Source organism: Triticum urartu, chromosome 1A (assembly GCF_056163025.1).
Source record: "Triticum urartu cultivar PI428250 chromosome 1A, HENAU_Tu73, whole genome shotgun sequence".
Classification (NCBI taxonomy): Eukaryota; Viridiplantae; Streptophyta; class Magnoliopsida; order Poales; family Poaceae; genus Triticum; species Triticum urartu.
In genome coordinates, this window is record NC_141873.1 from 505,035,185 (window position 1) to 505,051,092 (window position 15,908).

Consider the following 15,908-nt stretch of genomic DNA (forward strand, 5'->3'; position numbering starts at 1 on the left):
ACGAGGGTACGTGGACACACTCTCCCCTCTCGTTGCTATGCATCTCCTAGTTAGATCTTCCGTGATCGTAGGAAAATTTTGAATTACTACGTTCCCCAACACGTACATAACCTTCCAATATATGAATCTTTACCTCTCGACCATTTCGAGACTCCTCATCATGTCTGTGATCTCATCCGGGACTCCGAACAAACTCCGGTCACCAAAACAACTCATAATACAAATCGTCATTGAACGTTAAGCGTGCGGACCCTACGGGTTCGAGAACTATGTAGACATGACCGAGACACATCTCCAGTCAATAACCAATAGCGGAACCTGGATGCTCATATTGATTCCTACCTATTCTACGAAGATCTTTATCGGTCAAACCGCAATGACAACATACGTTATTCCCTTTGTCATCGGTATGTTACTTGCCCGAGATTCGATTGTCGGTATCATCATACCTAGTTCAATCTCATTACCGGCAAGTCTCTTTACTCGTTCTGTAATGCATCATCCCGTAACTAACTCATTAGTCACATTGCTTGCAAGGATTATAGTGATGTGCATTACAGAGAGGGCCCAGAGATACCTCTCCGATACTCGGAGTGACAAATCCTAATCTCGATCTATGACAACCCAACAAACACCTTAGGAGACACCTGTAGAGCATCTTTATAATCACCCAGTTACGTTGTGATGTTTGATAGCACACAAGGTGTTCCTCCGGTATTCGGGAGTTGCATAATCTCATAGTCAGAGGAATATGTATAAGTCATGAAGAAAGCAATAGCAATAAAACTTAACGATCATTATGCTAAGATAACGGATGGGTCTTGTCCACCACATCACTCTCTAATAATGTGATCCTGTTCATCAAATGACAACACATGTATATGGTCAGGAAACTTAACCATCTTTGATTAACGAGCTAGTCAAGTAGAGGCATACTAGGGACACTCTGTTTGTCTATGTATTCACACATGTACTAAGTTTCCGGTTAATAAAATTCTAGCATGAATAATAAACATTTATCATGATATAAGGAAATATAAATAACGACTTTATTATTGCCTTTAGGGCATATTTCCTTCACAATCCACCTGCGGCTACCATCTGGCACTGTTTGTTTGACAGTCTGAAGCTGAACTGAATCATAATTAATCACTGCAGGCCCTTGCCTTTTATTGGATCATAGAGATAGGGTGCATTTAAAGGATTTTGTGAAACGCCCACCATTTGTGAAACGCCCACCAGTGTGTCCAGGTAGCTAGTTAAGAATCTTTAGGACACAGAATAAGTTTTTAATTAAGTAGCATAGTTAAAGTAGACATATGAGTATCTGGTGGATTAGCAGGTAAACATGTAGCACATACTAGCCACAGATACGAGGGTGCTTGCATTTTTCGGAATTTATTTTAGGCTTTCTGGTGATATGCGTTCAGCGGAAGAAGATGTTCTCGTCAACTACAAAGATGTCTGTGGCGGCTTCCCCGATCTCATGATGATATGTCGCCCCAGTCTTTCAAAAGTGCTCACAGAGATAGGGTGTGTGGGTGCATTTATATAGGGGATGACTGTATACGCGCATGTATGAATGTTTGCGTTTGTACTATGTTAAAAACAATGTGGGTCGTCATCAAATATATAGTTAAGGGTAATGTTTAGATCCGGCGCATCGGCCGAAACTTCGGTCGGCTCCTGCCTCCTCACGCACAACACACACGCACATGTAGCAACTTCTCCCCTGATGTGGGCCTGTGCATCTTATCCATCCCTCCCCGCATTGTTCCCACGCAGTCCGCGTGCGCCCACGAGCAGCGCCCCCGAGCCCCGTCGCCCCGCGCCCCACCTCCTCGTCGCCCGGCCCCGCCGCCTCGCCGGCTGGTCGCCGGAGGGCGCCGCCACCGTCGGGTCTCAACCCCATCCACCGTCGGCTGGGAAGGGAGCTGCAATCATGGGAAGGGAGCTGCAATCGTGTACTGGTTTTGCTGGAACCGGTAACGGCGGCGAGTTGCGGGATTCACCCCGATGAGCTGTTGGGGTCACCACGGCAAGTTGGACTTGGAATGGACGGGGTGATGCTGCAACCACAAATCACGGTTGCTGCAACCGACGCAGTGTTTTGCTGGAAGTAGCACCCAAAAATGCTCCCATCGAAGTCGTTTTTGCTGGACCAGCAGTTTTTGCTACATCCGGCATCGTATTTTGCTATAGCTGGCATCGTTTTTTGCTGCAACCTGTCGACTGTCCGCTACGAACGCCGGCGCGGCAGAAGATGCAACCAGGGTGGACAAATGCTACAACCGATGTATACATTTTCTACTGGCTACGTTTTTATTTGCTGGAACTAGTCAAGTGTCTAGCTTCCACCCAGGGAGAAAATGCTTCAACCATTTGTGGAAAAGCTTCATTCAGCTAGAGGAAAAGTTTTTAGAGTGGCATGAGGAAAAATCTTGCTCCGCGTAAAAAAGCTTCAATGGTGGAAAAAGCTTCAACCGGCAGGACAAAAAGCTTCAAGCGGTAATGGCAAAAAAGCTTCAACCGGGAGAGCCCGGCGAATGACCGGTGGCGACGAGGACGGAGATCGGAGACCGGGGGCGACGAGGACGGCGACTTGGGGCGAGGACGGCGACCGGGCGGTGACCAGCGATCGGGGGCGGGGACGGCGACCGGGAGGCGACAAGGACGGCGACCGGCGACCGGGGGTGAGGGCGGCAAGCCGGCGACGAGGACGGCAACCGGCTACCGGGGGCGAGGGCAGCGAGCCGGCGACGAGGACGGCGACCGGCGGTAAGCTGGTGATGCTTCAAGGTCAGGCCTCGGAGCGGTCCATGGCGGGTGTCCAGCACAAATAGCGTTGCGGGGGATTTTTGTCGTTCACGCGCGTGAGGAAGGGGGCGATAGAAGGGTGTGATCTAACGGCTCTGGGCAAAGCGATCCGACGGTGGGCAGCCGATCGGCTATGTTGCACGGATACTTGGATACTTATCGGATACGTGATACGGGGATACGCCCCATATGCCAATTTTCTGAAAACATGGATACGGCGATACGCTTATATGTAGATATTACATATATTAATTATTAAAAATATTGAAAAGAAAATAGAGCTTCTAGGTCAAAGCATGCCTCAATAGAATTATTCCCTTTGTTTTCTTGCACTTGGTCCACTTTTATTAATTAGCAGTTGGATTTTCGCGGGTTTGTTGTTCCAATCAGTGCATCGACTCTCTCTTGCTCACATTTCAATTGAACAAAAATATTGACAGTCATGTTTTGGCATGAACTCACACCCATGTTGGGTATCTTTAAAAGATGTGCCTTTACTATTGAGGGAGGGGATTTCACGTCAAACGAGAGGTTTCAGGTATCCAAAAAGTATCGCAGAAGTATCCTTGGAGTATCAAACATTATTTTCTTTTTTTTAAATCAGAAAATCGAGATATACTTACGGGATACATATCAGGCAGTATCCGAGTATCGGGGCAGTATCCGGCTGAATACGCGCGCTTTCTAAAGTATCCGCGCGCCGACCGGCCGAATCGTTCGGCCAGTGCACCGGCGCAGATCACTGCCCTATAGTTAACCGCAAGAGGACGTTGGTGAAATTTTTCAAGAAAAAAAAAGATGTTGCGATGACGCCACATTCGTGGACTCATACTAACAAGGATAAGAAGCCATGAAAACAGCCTTAACATGAGATTTACAGAACTCAATCATCGATGGTAATACAAAATTGCAACGTGGCTACAACAGTTAGTACTATTACGATCTGTCAGCAGAAAAGAATCCACAGCGCTACATTACGTGGTCTTAGATGTTGACGAAGGGCGCGCCGGTAATGAACTCGGTGGCGGCGAGCGCGACGAGGCCGAGCATGGCGAAGCGGCCGTTCCAGAGCTCGGCGTCGGCGCTCCAAACGCCGCTCGACTTGCTCTCGACACTCTGGCCCTGCAGCAGCGGCACCAACGATGCCACGGAGAACACCCCCGTGGTCACCAGGAACCAGCCAAGCCCAGCGCCGCTGCCGGCCTGGTCGAGGAGCCCACCACCGCGCGCCGCCTCGACGGTGAGCGCCGCCACGAATCCCACCATGGCCAGCCGGCCGTTGATGCGCTCCGGCGCTGGGCCGCTGAAGGCGAGCGCGTCCCACACGGAGGGGTTAGCCTTCTTGGTCATGGGCTTGGGTGCAGCCGGGATCGGGGTCGGGGTCGCGCTCGTGCTCGGAGAGAAGGAGGAGGTCGATGCGCTCGTTGTCTCCTTGGTTGAGTCAGGCTGCACATACACAAACAATTTTACATTGAGATCGAGTCTTGAAGTAACACTAGCCAGCCAGCGCATCCGAAACAGTTGAGCACGAGACGTGAAAGCTCACCTCGGTCTGGGCCCTGACGACGAGGGCGCGCCGGCGCGGGGCCACCACTAGAGAACGGGCGGCGGACCGGCCAACGACGGCGAAGGAGCTCAAAGCCACCATGGTCGCCATTACTCAAGGCAGAGAAGAGCTAGCGCAGGAAGAGAACTAGAGAAGGTGCTGCTGGCTAGATCGATGGTGATGACACTTGGTTGACGTTGTGTTGCTATGTCACTTGGGAGCGAGCAGGCGCGCATTTTATAGCGGCCGTGAGGGCGTCGCCAGTGGACGCGGCCGTGGCCACGTGAACGAGGTGATAGAGCTGTACGTGGAGGGAGGGAGGCGGCCGGCTCACGTCGACGTGGACACCGAAGGCCCCATAACCCGCTCTCGCCAAAAAGTGCACAAGACTAGAGAACCAGCAGAGTAATGCTACATATATATATAAGTTTACGAAAACACTAACACCCACACGTGTGGCAACATTGCAACTCGCCCACACGTCTGAATCATCGTCCAGTTAAGTTTGCATGAATCTTGACACATCGAGATAGTTTTCGCGTGCCACGTAGGACAAGGCCGGCGTGTGGGCGTTAGAGAGGTCGCCCACACGCTCCATAGCACGCGGTTGCTAGTTGCACTGTGTGGGCGAACTAGTTTCTGCCCACACAGCCACCACCTAGTCCATGCGCGTGTGGGCGAATTGCTTTTCGCCCACACAACAGTCGTATGTTGTTGGATGGCAACTGCAGTTGCGCATACATGGCAACTAGGCAAACACACATGACAACTATGAATCGTTTGCTAGACAGCAATTGTAGTTGCGCGTACGTGGCAATCAGATAAACATACGTGGCAACTGTGATTAACCACACGTTGCAACTAGGTAAACACACATGACAACTATTGTTTGACCACATGTGGCAAATAGTTAATCACACACGACAACTATGATTTGATTACACGCGGCAACTACCATAAATTAGACATGACAATTATAGTTAACCAAAACAGAGAGAGTTGATGTGCTTTTACAATCATATTTGCCATCCCGGATAACTACATCTGTCATCCCGGATGGCAACTAAATCGTCACCCTGCGCGTACCTAATGTAGCTGCGCCAGGACGTGTGGGCATATTTGCTTCGTGCCACACGCGCGGGACGGGGATGAGTAGTACTTGTTGGGCGTGTGGCACGAAGTAGCTGCGCCCACACGTGTGGGCAATTCTATTGTTTGCCCACACACAGCCCGTATGGACTGCCCCCTGCTCATGCCACACACAGTGTGTGGGCGAATGCCTATTATGCCACATGTGTGGTGGATATCGGCGTCTTGAGTTTATATGAGTTTCACAAACAGATAGGTTGTGATTGGAGCTTAAGGGGGAGGAATGGCCCACCCCCATGAAAATCAGGGGGAAGTGGTTAGGTAGAAAGAAAGAATTTTAGTCAGCGTGTAATTGCGTGTAACTCTTTATATGCTTAGCATTATTGGAACCATGTACTAACAAAAATTCCTCTTACAGCATCTACAGCCGCAAGGTTGCAAATCTGGCGCAGATAGTGATCAGTCGGGCCAAAAAATTAACCATTTGCAATCACATGCCCTATTTTCAAAACACCTATTACATGCAGCGCCATGCATGACGATCGTCCCGTCCATCTTGGGTCAGCTGGGCTATCAAAACACACCGAAAATTGCTCATAATTAAGATTTTCACACCCGTATTAGTCCCACATGACCGCATGACAAGCTAGTCGACCGGCTTAAATAGCCAGGTCGTGCAGAAGCAGTAAGCTTCTGACATTATTGGATCCTTTATATAGAAGATAGACTGTTACTAAGAATCCACAACCCCCCCCCCCCTCCCCCACCCCTCCCCAAAAAAATCTACACTAAGCCATATTTTCTCTAGGAAGGGCAAGTCTCATTTAAGAATGGGGAAGCTATAGAGCTCCCATGGCCATTGGCGCAGCCGCCTACCAGCCCAGTCCGACTCCACCACCCATAGCGCCCTCTCCCCAATTTCGGCAAGATTTTGATGAATTTTTTTATTCATTTTTCCATCTTCCCCGTCATCTCCGACGACGGTGGCTCATCCCTCCTCCTCGTCCCCGTCCATGAGCAAAGCACAACCGCACGCGGAGGAGCACTTACAGGGCAAAAAGTTCACGTAAAGGAGAAACCGACAAAGAGAAACAAGGTCGCCAGCCACCATCACTGATTTCAATGAATCGTTGCCTTTCGAACCACGATATTGTGCCACTAGGAGAAGGAAGATGAGAAGAACCATTTAGACGAAGAAGTGCCCAAAACCGTGGCCCATGGAGGAACAAATATTGCCTACATCCACTCCTTCGTCACGTATATACATTGCGCACGGTGAGGAACTATCAAATTGCTTTTGCAGATCATCTATCTTGGATCATAGCTAGCTCATATACATCATCAAGTGATGAGAAGGCATCCAGGAGGTCGGTCGGCCGCAGAAGCCAGGGGTAGATGTCGCGATGGCAAACAAGTTGTTCGATCAAATGCCTTGAAGGAATAGGGATGTGTGTGAGAGAGAGTAGTGTTAATGGAGGGTGAGCCCACGTCCAACTTAACGGTGGAACAAACGGTATTTGACCGTTTTATGCCACATCAACACTTACTACGAGCCCTTTCTGTCGGAAACATGTTTAATTCACTCCAAACGGCTCACTAGTGTTAGCTGCCAAAAATTATGTTGGAATAGATACAATTTTGTAGCCGTGGAGTAAAGTGGTTGCGAGTTAAAACCCTAGACATAGATGTGATTGTTTTATGATATTCACCCTTTTTTAGGAAATACCAGCATGGCGGTAATATATTAACTTGGCATAACAATTACAGGAATTAAGAAGCTAGAGGGTCTCCATGACTCCATCCCATGACCCTCACCATGCTTAGCTAAAGCATGTGCTGCTCTTTTAGCCTCTCTATAAGACGATGCTTAGATATCTCACGTGTGAAATTGATAGATAGATACAAGTACTCATGATTGCCGTACTGGTGGTGACGGTGCACCGATGGCGAATCGTGAACATTGCGTAAGTAGGCCGGTCGACTGAGTCACACGCTGTGCACGCCCGCGCGTATGTGTAGCCTCATATGGCTTCCTATCCATTCCCATGAGAGCAATATGACGCGTAGAAACTGTGCAGTTGTGTCTGAACCTGATTTTTGTATGGATCACGACCACACACATAAAATATTTTGCAGTGACGCCACACTCCTGGACTCATACTAAAAAAGGATAAGAAGCCATGAAAACAACCTAAACATGAGATTTATAGAATTCTACTACCGGAAGGAGGGAAGCATAACCGGAAGGAGGGAAGCATCGTTGAAGGCTATATGGCCGAAAAGGTCATTGAGTTCTGCCGATAGGAGAGCCTCGATACATCCATGAGGTTAGATTTCATGGTTTTGCAATGATCGGAATGATCAAGATCACTCCAAGTTTGATAAATTTGAACTGGCCCTTTTACCATCTTATCTTGAAAGATATGCAGTCATTAGTTCCTTATATGCAATAACACCTACATTGTTTGCATGCACAACATCCAGAAAGCCAATCTGTTGTGAAACCGCATGATTCCTTGTTCTGCCGCTGGTTCATTGAACGCCTATGTGCTGCCCTCAAACTCGCGACAGTGTCAAGGGTACCAAATCAAATGGGTACGTGAGTTTGCTATGAAACAAAAAGATGGTAAATCATAGATATAGAACTCCATGCTCTCGAAGAAAATAACAAAAAACTTCATTTTTACATTAGTATACCATAAGAAAGCAAATGGCTGCTATGCCTTTTGAACTAGGCAAAATCAGTGGTATAGAAGGATAACTCCCATGAGTTTCTATGTAAAATTATGGTAAAAAATTGTGCCATATATATAGTTTCAAATAAATAATAAGTTTTTAATTAATTAGCATATTAAAAGTAGACATGTGAGTATATGATGGATTAGCGGATAGACATGTAGACCACACTAGCCACGGAGACGAGGGTGTCCTAATCCAAACAATGTTCTTCGTCACGGAAATTGATAATGCTATACGCACAGGCAAAGGCTACGGACCTTCACAGACCACGCTGCATGCCTTACTCTAATCCCCCCGAGAGGTCGCATCACTTAACCAAATCCCGGCCAATGAAATTCTAACCACGCCGTACTCCCCTGTAAACCCCCCGTATGTCTAGATTGCTTCATGAAAATATATAGTCTACCGAAGAGGGAGTAGGTGAAATTTGTCAAGAAAAAAAAAAGATGTTGCGATGACGCCACACTCGTGGACTCATACTAAGAGCATCTCCAGTCGCACCCGTGGGGCTTTTCTCGGACGTTTTTTCCGCGCCGGTGCCGAAAAAACGACCCGGTCGCGCTCCCAGAAGCTCATTTTTCACCGGCTCGGGGCAAAACTGGTGCCGGCGGACCCAGGCCGAACCCGGCTTCCTGGGGACGCCTGGGGCGCCGGCACAAGTGAAAAGGGCGCGTGGGTCCGCCCTGTCGGCGAGGTGAGCGCCTCTTCCCGCCGTTTCTTCCCGCGTTTTCCCCACTTTCCTTCCGTACTCTTCCTTCCTCCCGCCAATCTCCTTCCCGCTCGCCTCCCTCCCAGCCGGCCGCCATGCCACCGAAGAAGTACGTCGCCCCCCGCGCGGCGGCAACCGCGACCGCCTCCGTCGCCCAGCCGAAGCAGAGGAAGCCGAGGGCGCCGCCGATCAAGCCACCGAGCATGTCAAACGCCGAGTAGAGGGCGGAAGTTCAGCGGCGGGAGGCTGTCACCGCCGACCGTCGGAACAGGGCCATCGCCAAGAAGGCCCGCGACAACGCGGCGCGCGTGGCTGCGGCTGCCTTGGCGGACCAAATCGATGCCGAGGCGACTCGCGCGGGGATGATGAATCCACCCGAAAGCCATGCTCAGTACGCGCCCTGGGGTCAGCAAGGCGTCGGCTCTCCGCAGCCATGGGGATCGCCCTCGCCGGGCTACGCCGACGGGGACGCGCACGGTGGGTTCAACCCAAACGTCACCTTCCCCATGGATACCCGGCCCAGTGCACGCCCTCTCCCGCCTTCGCTGGCGTGCAGTACCCTCCATACAACTACTCGCCGCCCAGTTTGTCCCTCCGCGCAGTTGCTATGCATGTTCGCCGAATTCAAGCACCTCCACGTCTACAAGCGCATTGACAAGTGCGAGAAGTGGGCGGAAGTCCGGCGCACCCTCGACGAGGCCAAGGAGACCTACAAGCCGGACGCGCCGACTCCTGGCGCATCGGAAGGGCGGCCGGACGGCAACAAAGTTGCCAAGAAGGGGAAATACGCCGACGCGGCCACCGCTCGAGTGCAGGAGTCCATCGAGCACTGCCTCGCCGACGCGCAGGCCCGGGCCGTCCTTCGTGAAGAGAAGACCGAGGCGCGGTGGCCGGCGTTGATGTCGAGCAGCGCCGTCAAGCTCGACCTGCTCCGGACGAACGTCGCCGCGAAGAAGAGAAACACCGACCTGGCTTTCCTGCTGGGTGGGGCGGACATGCTTCAGAGCACCGACGAGGCGGTCAAGGCGTGGTACTTGGCGGAGCGCGGCCTCATCCGGAACCAGCTTCCCTCGACAAGGCCGCCGACGCCAACGCACACGCCGACGCCGACGCCGACCCACACGCCGCCGCCGCCGCCAAGCCCGCGTGACCACACCTCCACGACGCCCAGCACCACTGAAGCCGCGCCGACACCGCCCAGCGCAGAGCCTGCTCCGACACCGCCAAGCCCGCGCACGCCAACTCCGCCGACGTCTGGGGCAGAGCCCGCCAAGTGATGCGCACGCGAACTTTTGTCGCTCTATTTTTTGTACGCCGAACTGTGACTTACGATCGCTCGACTTGTGGCGTCTTTTGTGAGCGGGAGCGACCAAGTTCGAATTTTTCGCGTCCTGGGGGCGGCGCCTGAGGGCGTGACTGGGAGCTAGGTCGCCCCCAGGGGCCGAATTAGCGCCGGTTCGCTCTCAGACCGTTTTTTTTAGCGCCCTAGGGGGCTGAACGGCTGAAGATGCTCTAACAAAGGATAAGAAGCCATGAAAACAACCTTAACATGAGATTTACAGAATTCAATCATCGATAGTAATACAAAATTGCAACATGCCTACAACAGTTAGTACTATTACGATCTGTCAGCACAAAAGAATCCACAGCGCTACATTACGTGGTCTTAGATGTTGACGAAGGGCGCGCCGGTAATGAACTCGGTGGCGGCGAGCGCGACGAGGCCAAGCATGGCGAAGCGGCCGTTCCAGAGCTCAGCGTCCGCGCTCCAGAAGCCGCTGGACTTGCTCTCCACGCTCTGGCCCTGCAGCAACGGCAGCAGCGACGCCACGGAGAACACCCCCGCGGTCACCAGGAACCAGCCAAGCCCAGCGCCGCTGCCGGCCTGGTCGAGGAGCCCACCACCGCGCGCCACCTCGACGGTGAGCGCCGCCACGAATCCCACCATGGCCAGCCGGCCGTTGATGTGCTCCGGCGCTGGGCCGCTGAAGGCGAGCGCGTCCCACACGGAGGGGTTAGCCTTCTTGGTCATGGGCTTGGGTGCAGCCGGGATCGGGGTCGGGGTCGCGCTCGTGCTCGGAGAGGAGGAGGAGGTCGATGCGCTCGTTGTCTCCTTGGTTGAATCCATGCCAGGCTGCACATACACAAACAATTTTACATTGAGATCGAGTCTTGAAGTAACACTAGCCAGCCAGCATCCGAAACAGTTGAGCGCGAGACGTGAAAGCTCACCTCGGTCTGGGCCCTGACGACGAGGGCGTGCCGGCGCGGGGCCACCACTGGAGAACGGGCGGCGGACCGGCCAACGACGGCGAAGAAGCTCAAAGCCACCATGGTCGCCATTACTCAAGGCAGAGAAAAGCTAGCACGGGAAGAGAACTAGAGAAGGTGCTGCTGACTAGATCGATGGTGATGACACTTGTTTTTTTTAGCATCAGTACAGACACAAGCTTCGAGAGACTGAACCGACATATCATCTTGAAATTTACGAAGTCACCGTAGGCGTCTCGTCGTCGACGGGAACGTCTCCTTCCACTGAAAGCGCATCGCCGAAAATCCTGAAATAAATCCAGAAATAATGCGAGCACCAGGATTTGAACCCTGATGAATTGGGGATACCACTGTCCATCTAACCAACTCAATCACAGGTTGATTCGCGTGATGACACTTGGTTGATGTTGTGTTGCTGTGCCTAGCGGGCAGGCGCGCATTTTATAGCGGCCGTGAGGGCCTCGCCGGTGGACGCGGTCGTGGCCACGTAAACGAGGTGATAGAGCTGTACGTGGAGGGAGGGAGGCGGCCGGCTCACATACATCGACGTGGACACCGAAGGCGCCCCAAAAAGTGGCACGAGACGAGAGAGCCCAGCATGTAGTAGGAGCGTACACGGACCATGTACTGACAAAAATGTTCCTCTTAACCTAGGCATAACAAAATATGACTCTGAGTGCTTTTATGGCATCTCTAGTCCATCCTCCAAAAGTTAAATATGTGGAAAAACCTTTTGATTGGGGAATTATCGCTTTACTAGCCCATTCCTCGTTTCATTTAGTTCTTCAAATGTGGCTTTCCTCAACAACAAAAAAATCACACTAAGCCATATTTGTTCTAGGATAGGCAAGTCTCAAAAAAGGGGAAGCTACGGAGCATGGCCACTGCGCTGCCGCGCAACATCCCACCTGCCAGCCCGGTCTCACTCCGCCACCCATAGCGCCCGCCTCCCCAATTTCCACAAGATTCCGATGAATTTTTTTCTTCTTTTCACCATCTCTGACGATGGTGGCCCTCCTCCTAGTCCCCGGCCACCAGCAAAGCACAACCGCACGCAAAGAAGCACTTATAGGAAAAAACTAGGTAAAGAAGAAACAGACAAAGAGAAACATGGTGTCAACTGCCATCGTTGATTTCGATGAATCGTTGCTTTCCGAACCGCATCATCGTGCCACTAGAAGAAGGAAGATGAGAAGAACCATTTAGACAAAGAAGTGCCCAAAACCGTGGCCCATGGAGAACAAATTTTGCCTACATCCACTCCTTCGTCACATGCATACATTGCGCACGGTGAGGAACTATCAAATTGCTTTTGCAGATCATCTATCTTAGATCATAGCTAGCTCATGTACATCATCTAGTGATGAGAAGGCATCCAGGAGGTCGGTCGGCCGCAGAAGCCAGGGGTAGACGTCGCGATCGCACACAAGTTGTTCGATCAAATGCCTTGAAGGAATAGGGATGTGTGTGAGAGATAGTAGTGTTAATGTAGGGTGAGCCCACGCCCAACTTAACGGTCAAACAAACGGTATTTGACCGTTTTATGCCACATCAACACTTACTACGAGCCCTTTCTGTCGGAAACATGTTTAATTCACTCCAAACAGCTCACTAGTGATAGCTGCCAAAAATTATGCTGGAATAGAAACAATTTTGTAGCGGTGGAGTAAACTGGTTGCGAGTTAAAACCCTAGACATAGATGTGATGGTTTTATGATATTTACCCTTTTTTAGGAAATACTGTCATGGCGGCAATATATTAACTTGGCATAACAATTACAGGAATTAAGAAGCTAGAGGGTCTCCATGACTCCATCCCATGACCCTCACCATGCTTAGCTAAAGCACGTGCTGCTCTTTTAGCCTCTCTATAAGACGATGCTTAGATATCTCACGTGCGAAATTGATAGATAGATACAAGTACTCGTGATTGCCGTACTGGTGGTGACGGTGCACCGATGGCGAGCGTGAACATTGCGTAAGTAGGCCGATCGACTGAGTCACACGCTGTGCACGCACGCGCGTATGTGTAGCCTCATATGGCTTCCTATCCATGCCCATGAGAGCAATATGACGCATAGAAACTGTGCAGTTGTGTCCGAACCTGATTTTTGTATGGATCACGACCACACACATCAAATATTTTGCAGTGACCCTACACTCCTGGACTCATACTAACAAAGGATAAAAAGCCATGAAAACAACCTAAACATGAGATTTACAGAATTCTACTACCGGAAGGAGGGAAGCATAACCGAAAGGAGGGAAGCATCGTTGAAGGCTATATGGCCGAAAAGGTCATTGAGTTCTGCCGATAGAAGAGCCTCGATACATCCGTGAGGTTAGATTTCATGGTTTTGCGACGATCGGAATGATCAAGATCACTCTAAGTTTGACAAATTTGAATTGGCCCTTTTACCATCTTATCTTGAAAGATATGCAGTCATTAGTTCCTTATATGCAATAACACCTACATTGTTTGCATGCACAACATCCAGGAAGCCAATCTGTTGTGAAACCGCACGATTCCTTGTTCTGCGGCTGGTTCATTGAACGCCTATGTGATGCCCTCAAACTCGCGACAATATCAAGGGTACCAAATCAAATGGGTACATGAGTTTGCTATGAAACAAAAAGATGGTAAATCATAGACATAGAACTCAATGCTCTTGAAGAAAATAACAAAAAACTTCATTTTTACATTAGTATACCATAAGAAAGCAAATGGCTGCTATGCCTTTTGAACTAGGCAAAATCAGTGGTATAAAGGATAACTCCCATGAATTTCTATGTAAAATTATGGTAAAAAATTGTGCCATATATAGTTTCAAATAAGTAAATAAGTTTTTAATTAATTAGCATATTAAAAGTAGACATGTGAATATACGATGGATTAGCGGATAAACATGTAGACCATACTAGCCACGGAGTTGAGGGTGTCCTAATCCGAACAATGTTCATTGTCATGGAAATCGATAATACTAACGGACCACGTTGCATGCCTTACTCTCCCCCCCCCCCCCGAGATTTTAATTGATGCCAGCCAATCAAATTCTAACTGTTAGACTGTATATATACGTAGCCTCTGTATATCTGTTGTAACATTGTATTGTACCTCTTAATACTTCTATATAATGAGATAGCCACACCCCGTTTAGGGTGTCGAGCAGTTTCCCAAACATACGTTTTACATGGTATCAGTTTAGGGTTACGATGTCTTCCGCTGCACCTGCCGCCTCGGTCGCGCCCCCCCCCCCCCCCCCGCCGCCGCCACCGTTGCTGTGCCGCCCCCTGCGCCGGCCCCTGCCGTCGCTCCCTCGTCGCCGTTTCTGGCCTCCTAGCCACTGGCTGCGGCCTCGGCCTGATGGACCACCCAGCCGCCCGCGGTCTCCCAGATCGGATCGGGAGCCGCCAACGATGACCTGCCTCCGCCGCCGTCCTCTGGCGGCCCATCGCCCTCGACCACCACGGGTGTTCCACCGGCGCCGCCGTCCTTCCAGGGTCAGCCGCCGGCATACGGCACTGCCCCTGCCCCGACCTATGGCGCCGCCTCTGCCTCGCCGTACGCCGCCCTGCACCCGTACGGTGCTTCGGGTCCGGCCTATGGCCCCCGTGGTATGGCGCCCCTGCATCCACTCCGGGTGCTCCGCCACCATCGCCGTCCGCCTGGCCGATGCATCCCTACGGCGCTGCCGCCGCAGCCCTATGTGGCACCGACGCGTCCTCAACCCTACGCGGCGCCGCCCCCTTCGCTGCCCTACGGGGCCGCGTCTCCTTCGTCATCAGGGGACCCATATGTTGGTGCTATCCCCGGCTATGGTGCACCCTTGGCGATCGCGCCGCCTCAGGAGACGGATCCATCTATGGGTCTCTACGCGCCACCGACACAGGATCGTGCTCCACCGCCATCGCCGTTTTACTTCGCACATCTCCTTCCGGTGAAGCTCACGCCGGACAATTACCTGTCGTGGCAGGCTCAGGTGCTTCCTCTCCTCCGCAGCCGCTGCCTGGAGGGCTACGTCGACGACTCCATCCCGTGCCCGCCGCCGTATCATCTGGCTCATCATGTGTGGGTGGCCCAGGATCAGGCAATCTTCTCTGCCATACACTCGTCTCTGACCCCGAGCGTGTCGTCGCTGGTCATCTTTGCCGCGACGTCTAAAGATGCTTGGTCGTCGCTTCACAGCAGCTTTGCCTCTCAGTCTCAGGCGCGTGCTCATTCTATACACACCGAGTTGGGGGTGACCAAGCTTGATGGCCTCAGCATCACGGACTACTTCAACAAGATGACTGGTCTCGCGGACACGCTGGCCTCGATTGGTCAGCCGCTTGGTGATGAGGACTTCACCACCGATGTACTCAATGGCCTGGATGATGACTATGATAACCTCATCGAGAATGTGCATGGCTGCGAGACCCCACTGCCACCCTGCGAGCTCTACGCGCGCCTCCTTGGCCGCGAACAGCGCATCAAGGCGCGCCGAGCCTCTCCGGGGTTTGTCTCCGCCAACGCCGCGACTCGCGGCAAGTCGCAGAAGCCGGCGCCGCTTGGTGGGAAAGCGGCGGCCTCGCCTCAGTCAGCTCCGTGGGGTGCGGCGCCCTCCATCACTGGTGGCAGCCGGCCCGTTGCTTGATGTCCCTGCTGCGGTGCTCAGCAGGCCTGCCAGTTGTGTGGCATTGAGCGTCACATTGCCTCCCGCTGTCATCGTTGCTTCAAGCAAGACTTTCTGGGCCTAG

At 51.7% G+C, this 15,908-nt stretch overlaps 2 protein-coding genes across 2 annotated transcripts; both read right to left on the reverse strand.

Annotated features, from left to right (window-relative positions):
• Positions 1-3,649: 3,649 nt before the first annotated feature.
• LOC125522956 (high molecular mass early light-inducible protein HV58, chloroplastic-like) lies at positions 3,650-4,564 on the reverse strand. Its single transcript, XM_048688001.2, has 2 exons — positions 4,364-4,564; positions 3,650-4,263 (listed from the first exon to the last, which is right to left on the reverse strand). Exons 1-2 carry the CDS (start codon positions 4,472-4,474, stop codon positions 3,802-3,804), a joined length of 573 nt encoding a protein of 190 aa, XP_048543958.1. The 5' UTR covers positions 4,475-4,564; the 3' UTR covers positions 3,650-3,801.
• Positions 4,565-10,425: 5,861 nt separating this feature from the next.
• LOC125522947 (high molecular mass early light-inducible protein HV58, chloroplastic-like) lies at positions 10,426-11,350 on the reverse strand. Its single transcript, XM_048687991.2, has 2 exons — positions 11,133-11,350; positions 10,426-11,034 (listed from the first exon to the last, which is right to left on the reverse strand). Exons 1-2 carry the CDS (start codon positions 11,241-11,243, stop codon positions 10,567-10,569), a joined length of 579 nt encoding a protein of 192 aa, XP_048543948.2. The 5' UTR covers positions 11,244-11,350; the 3' UTR covers positions 10,426-10,566.
• Positions 11,351-15,908: the final 4,558 nt, after the last annotated feature.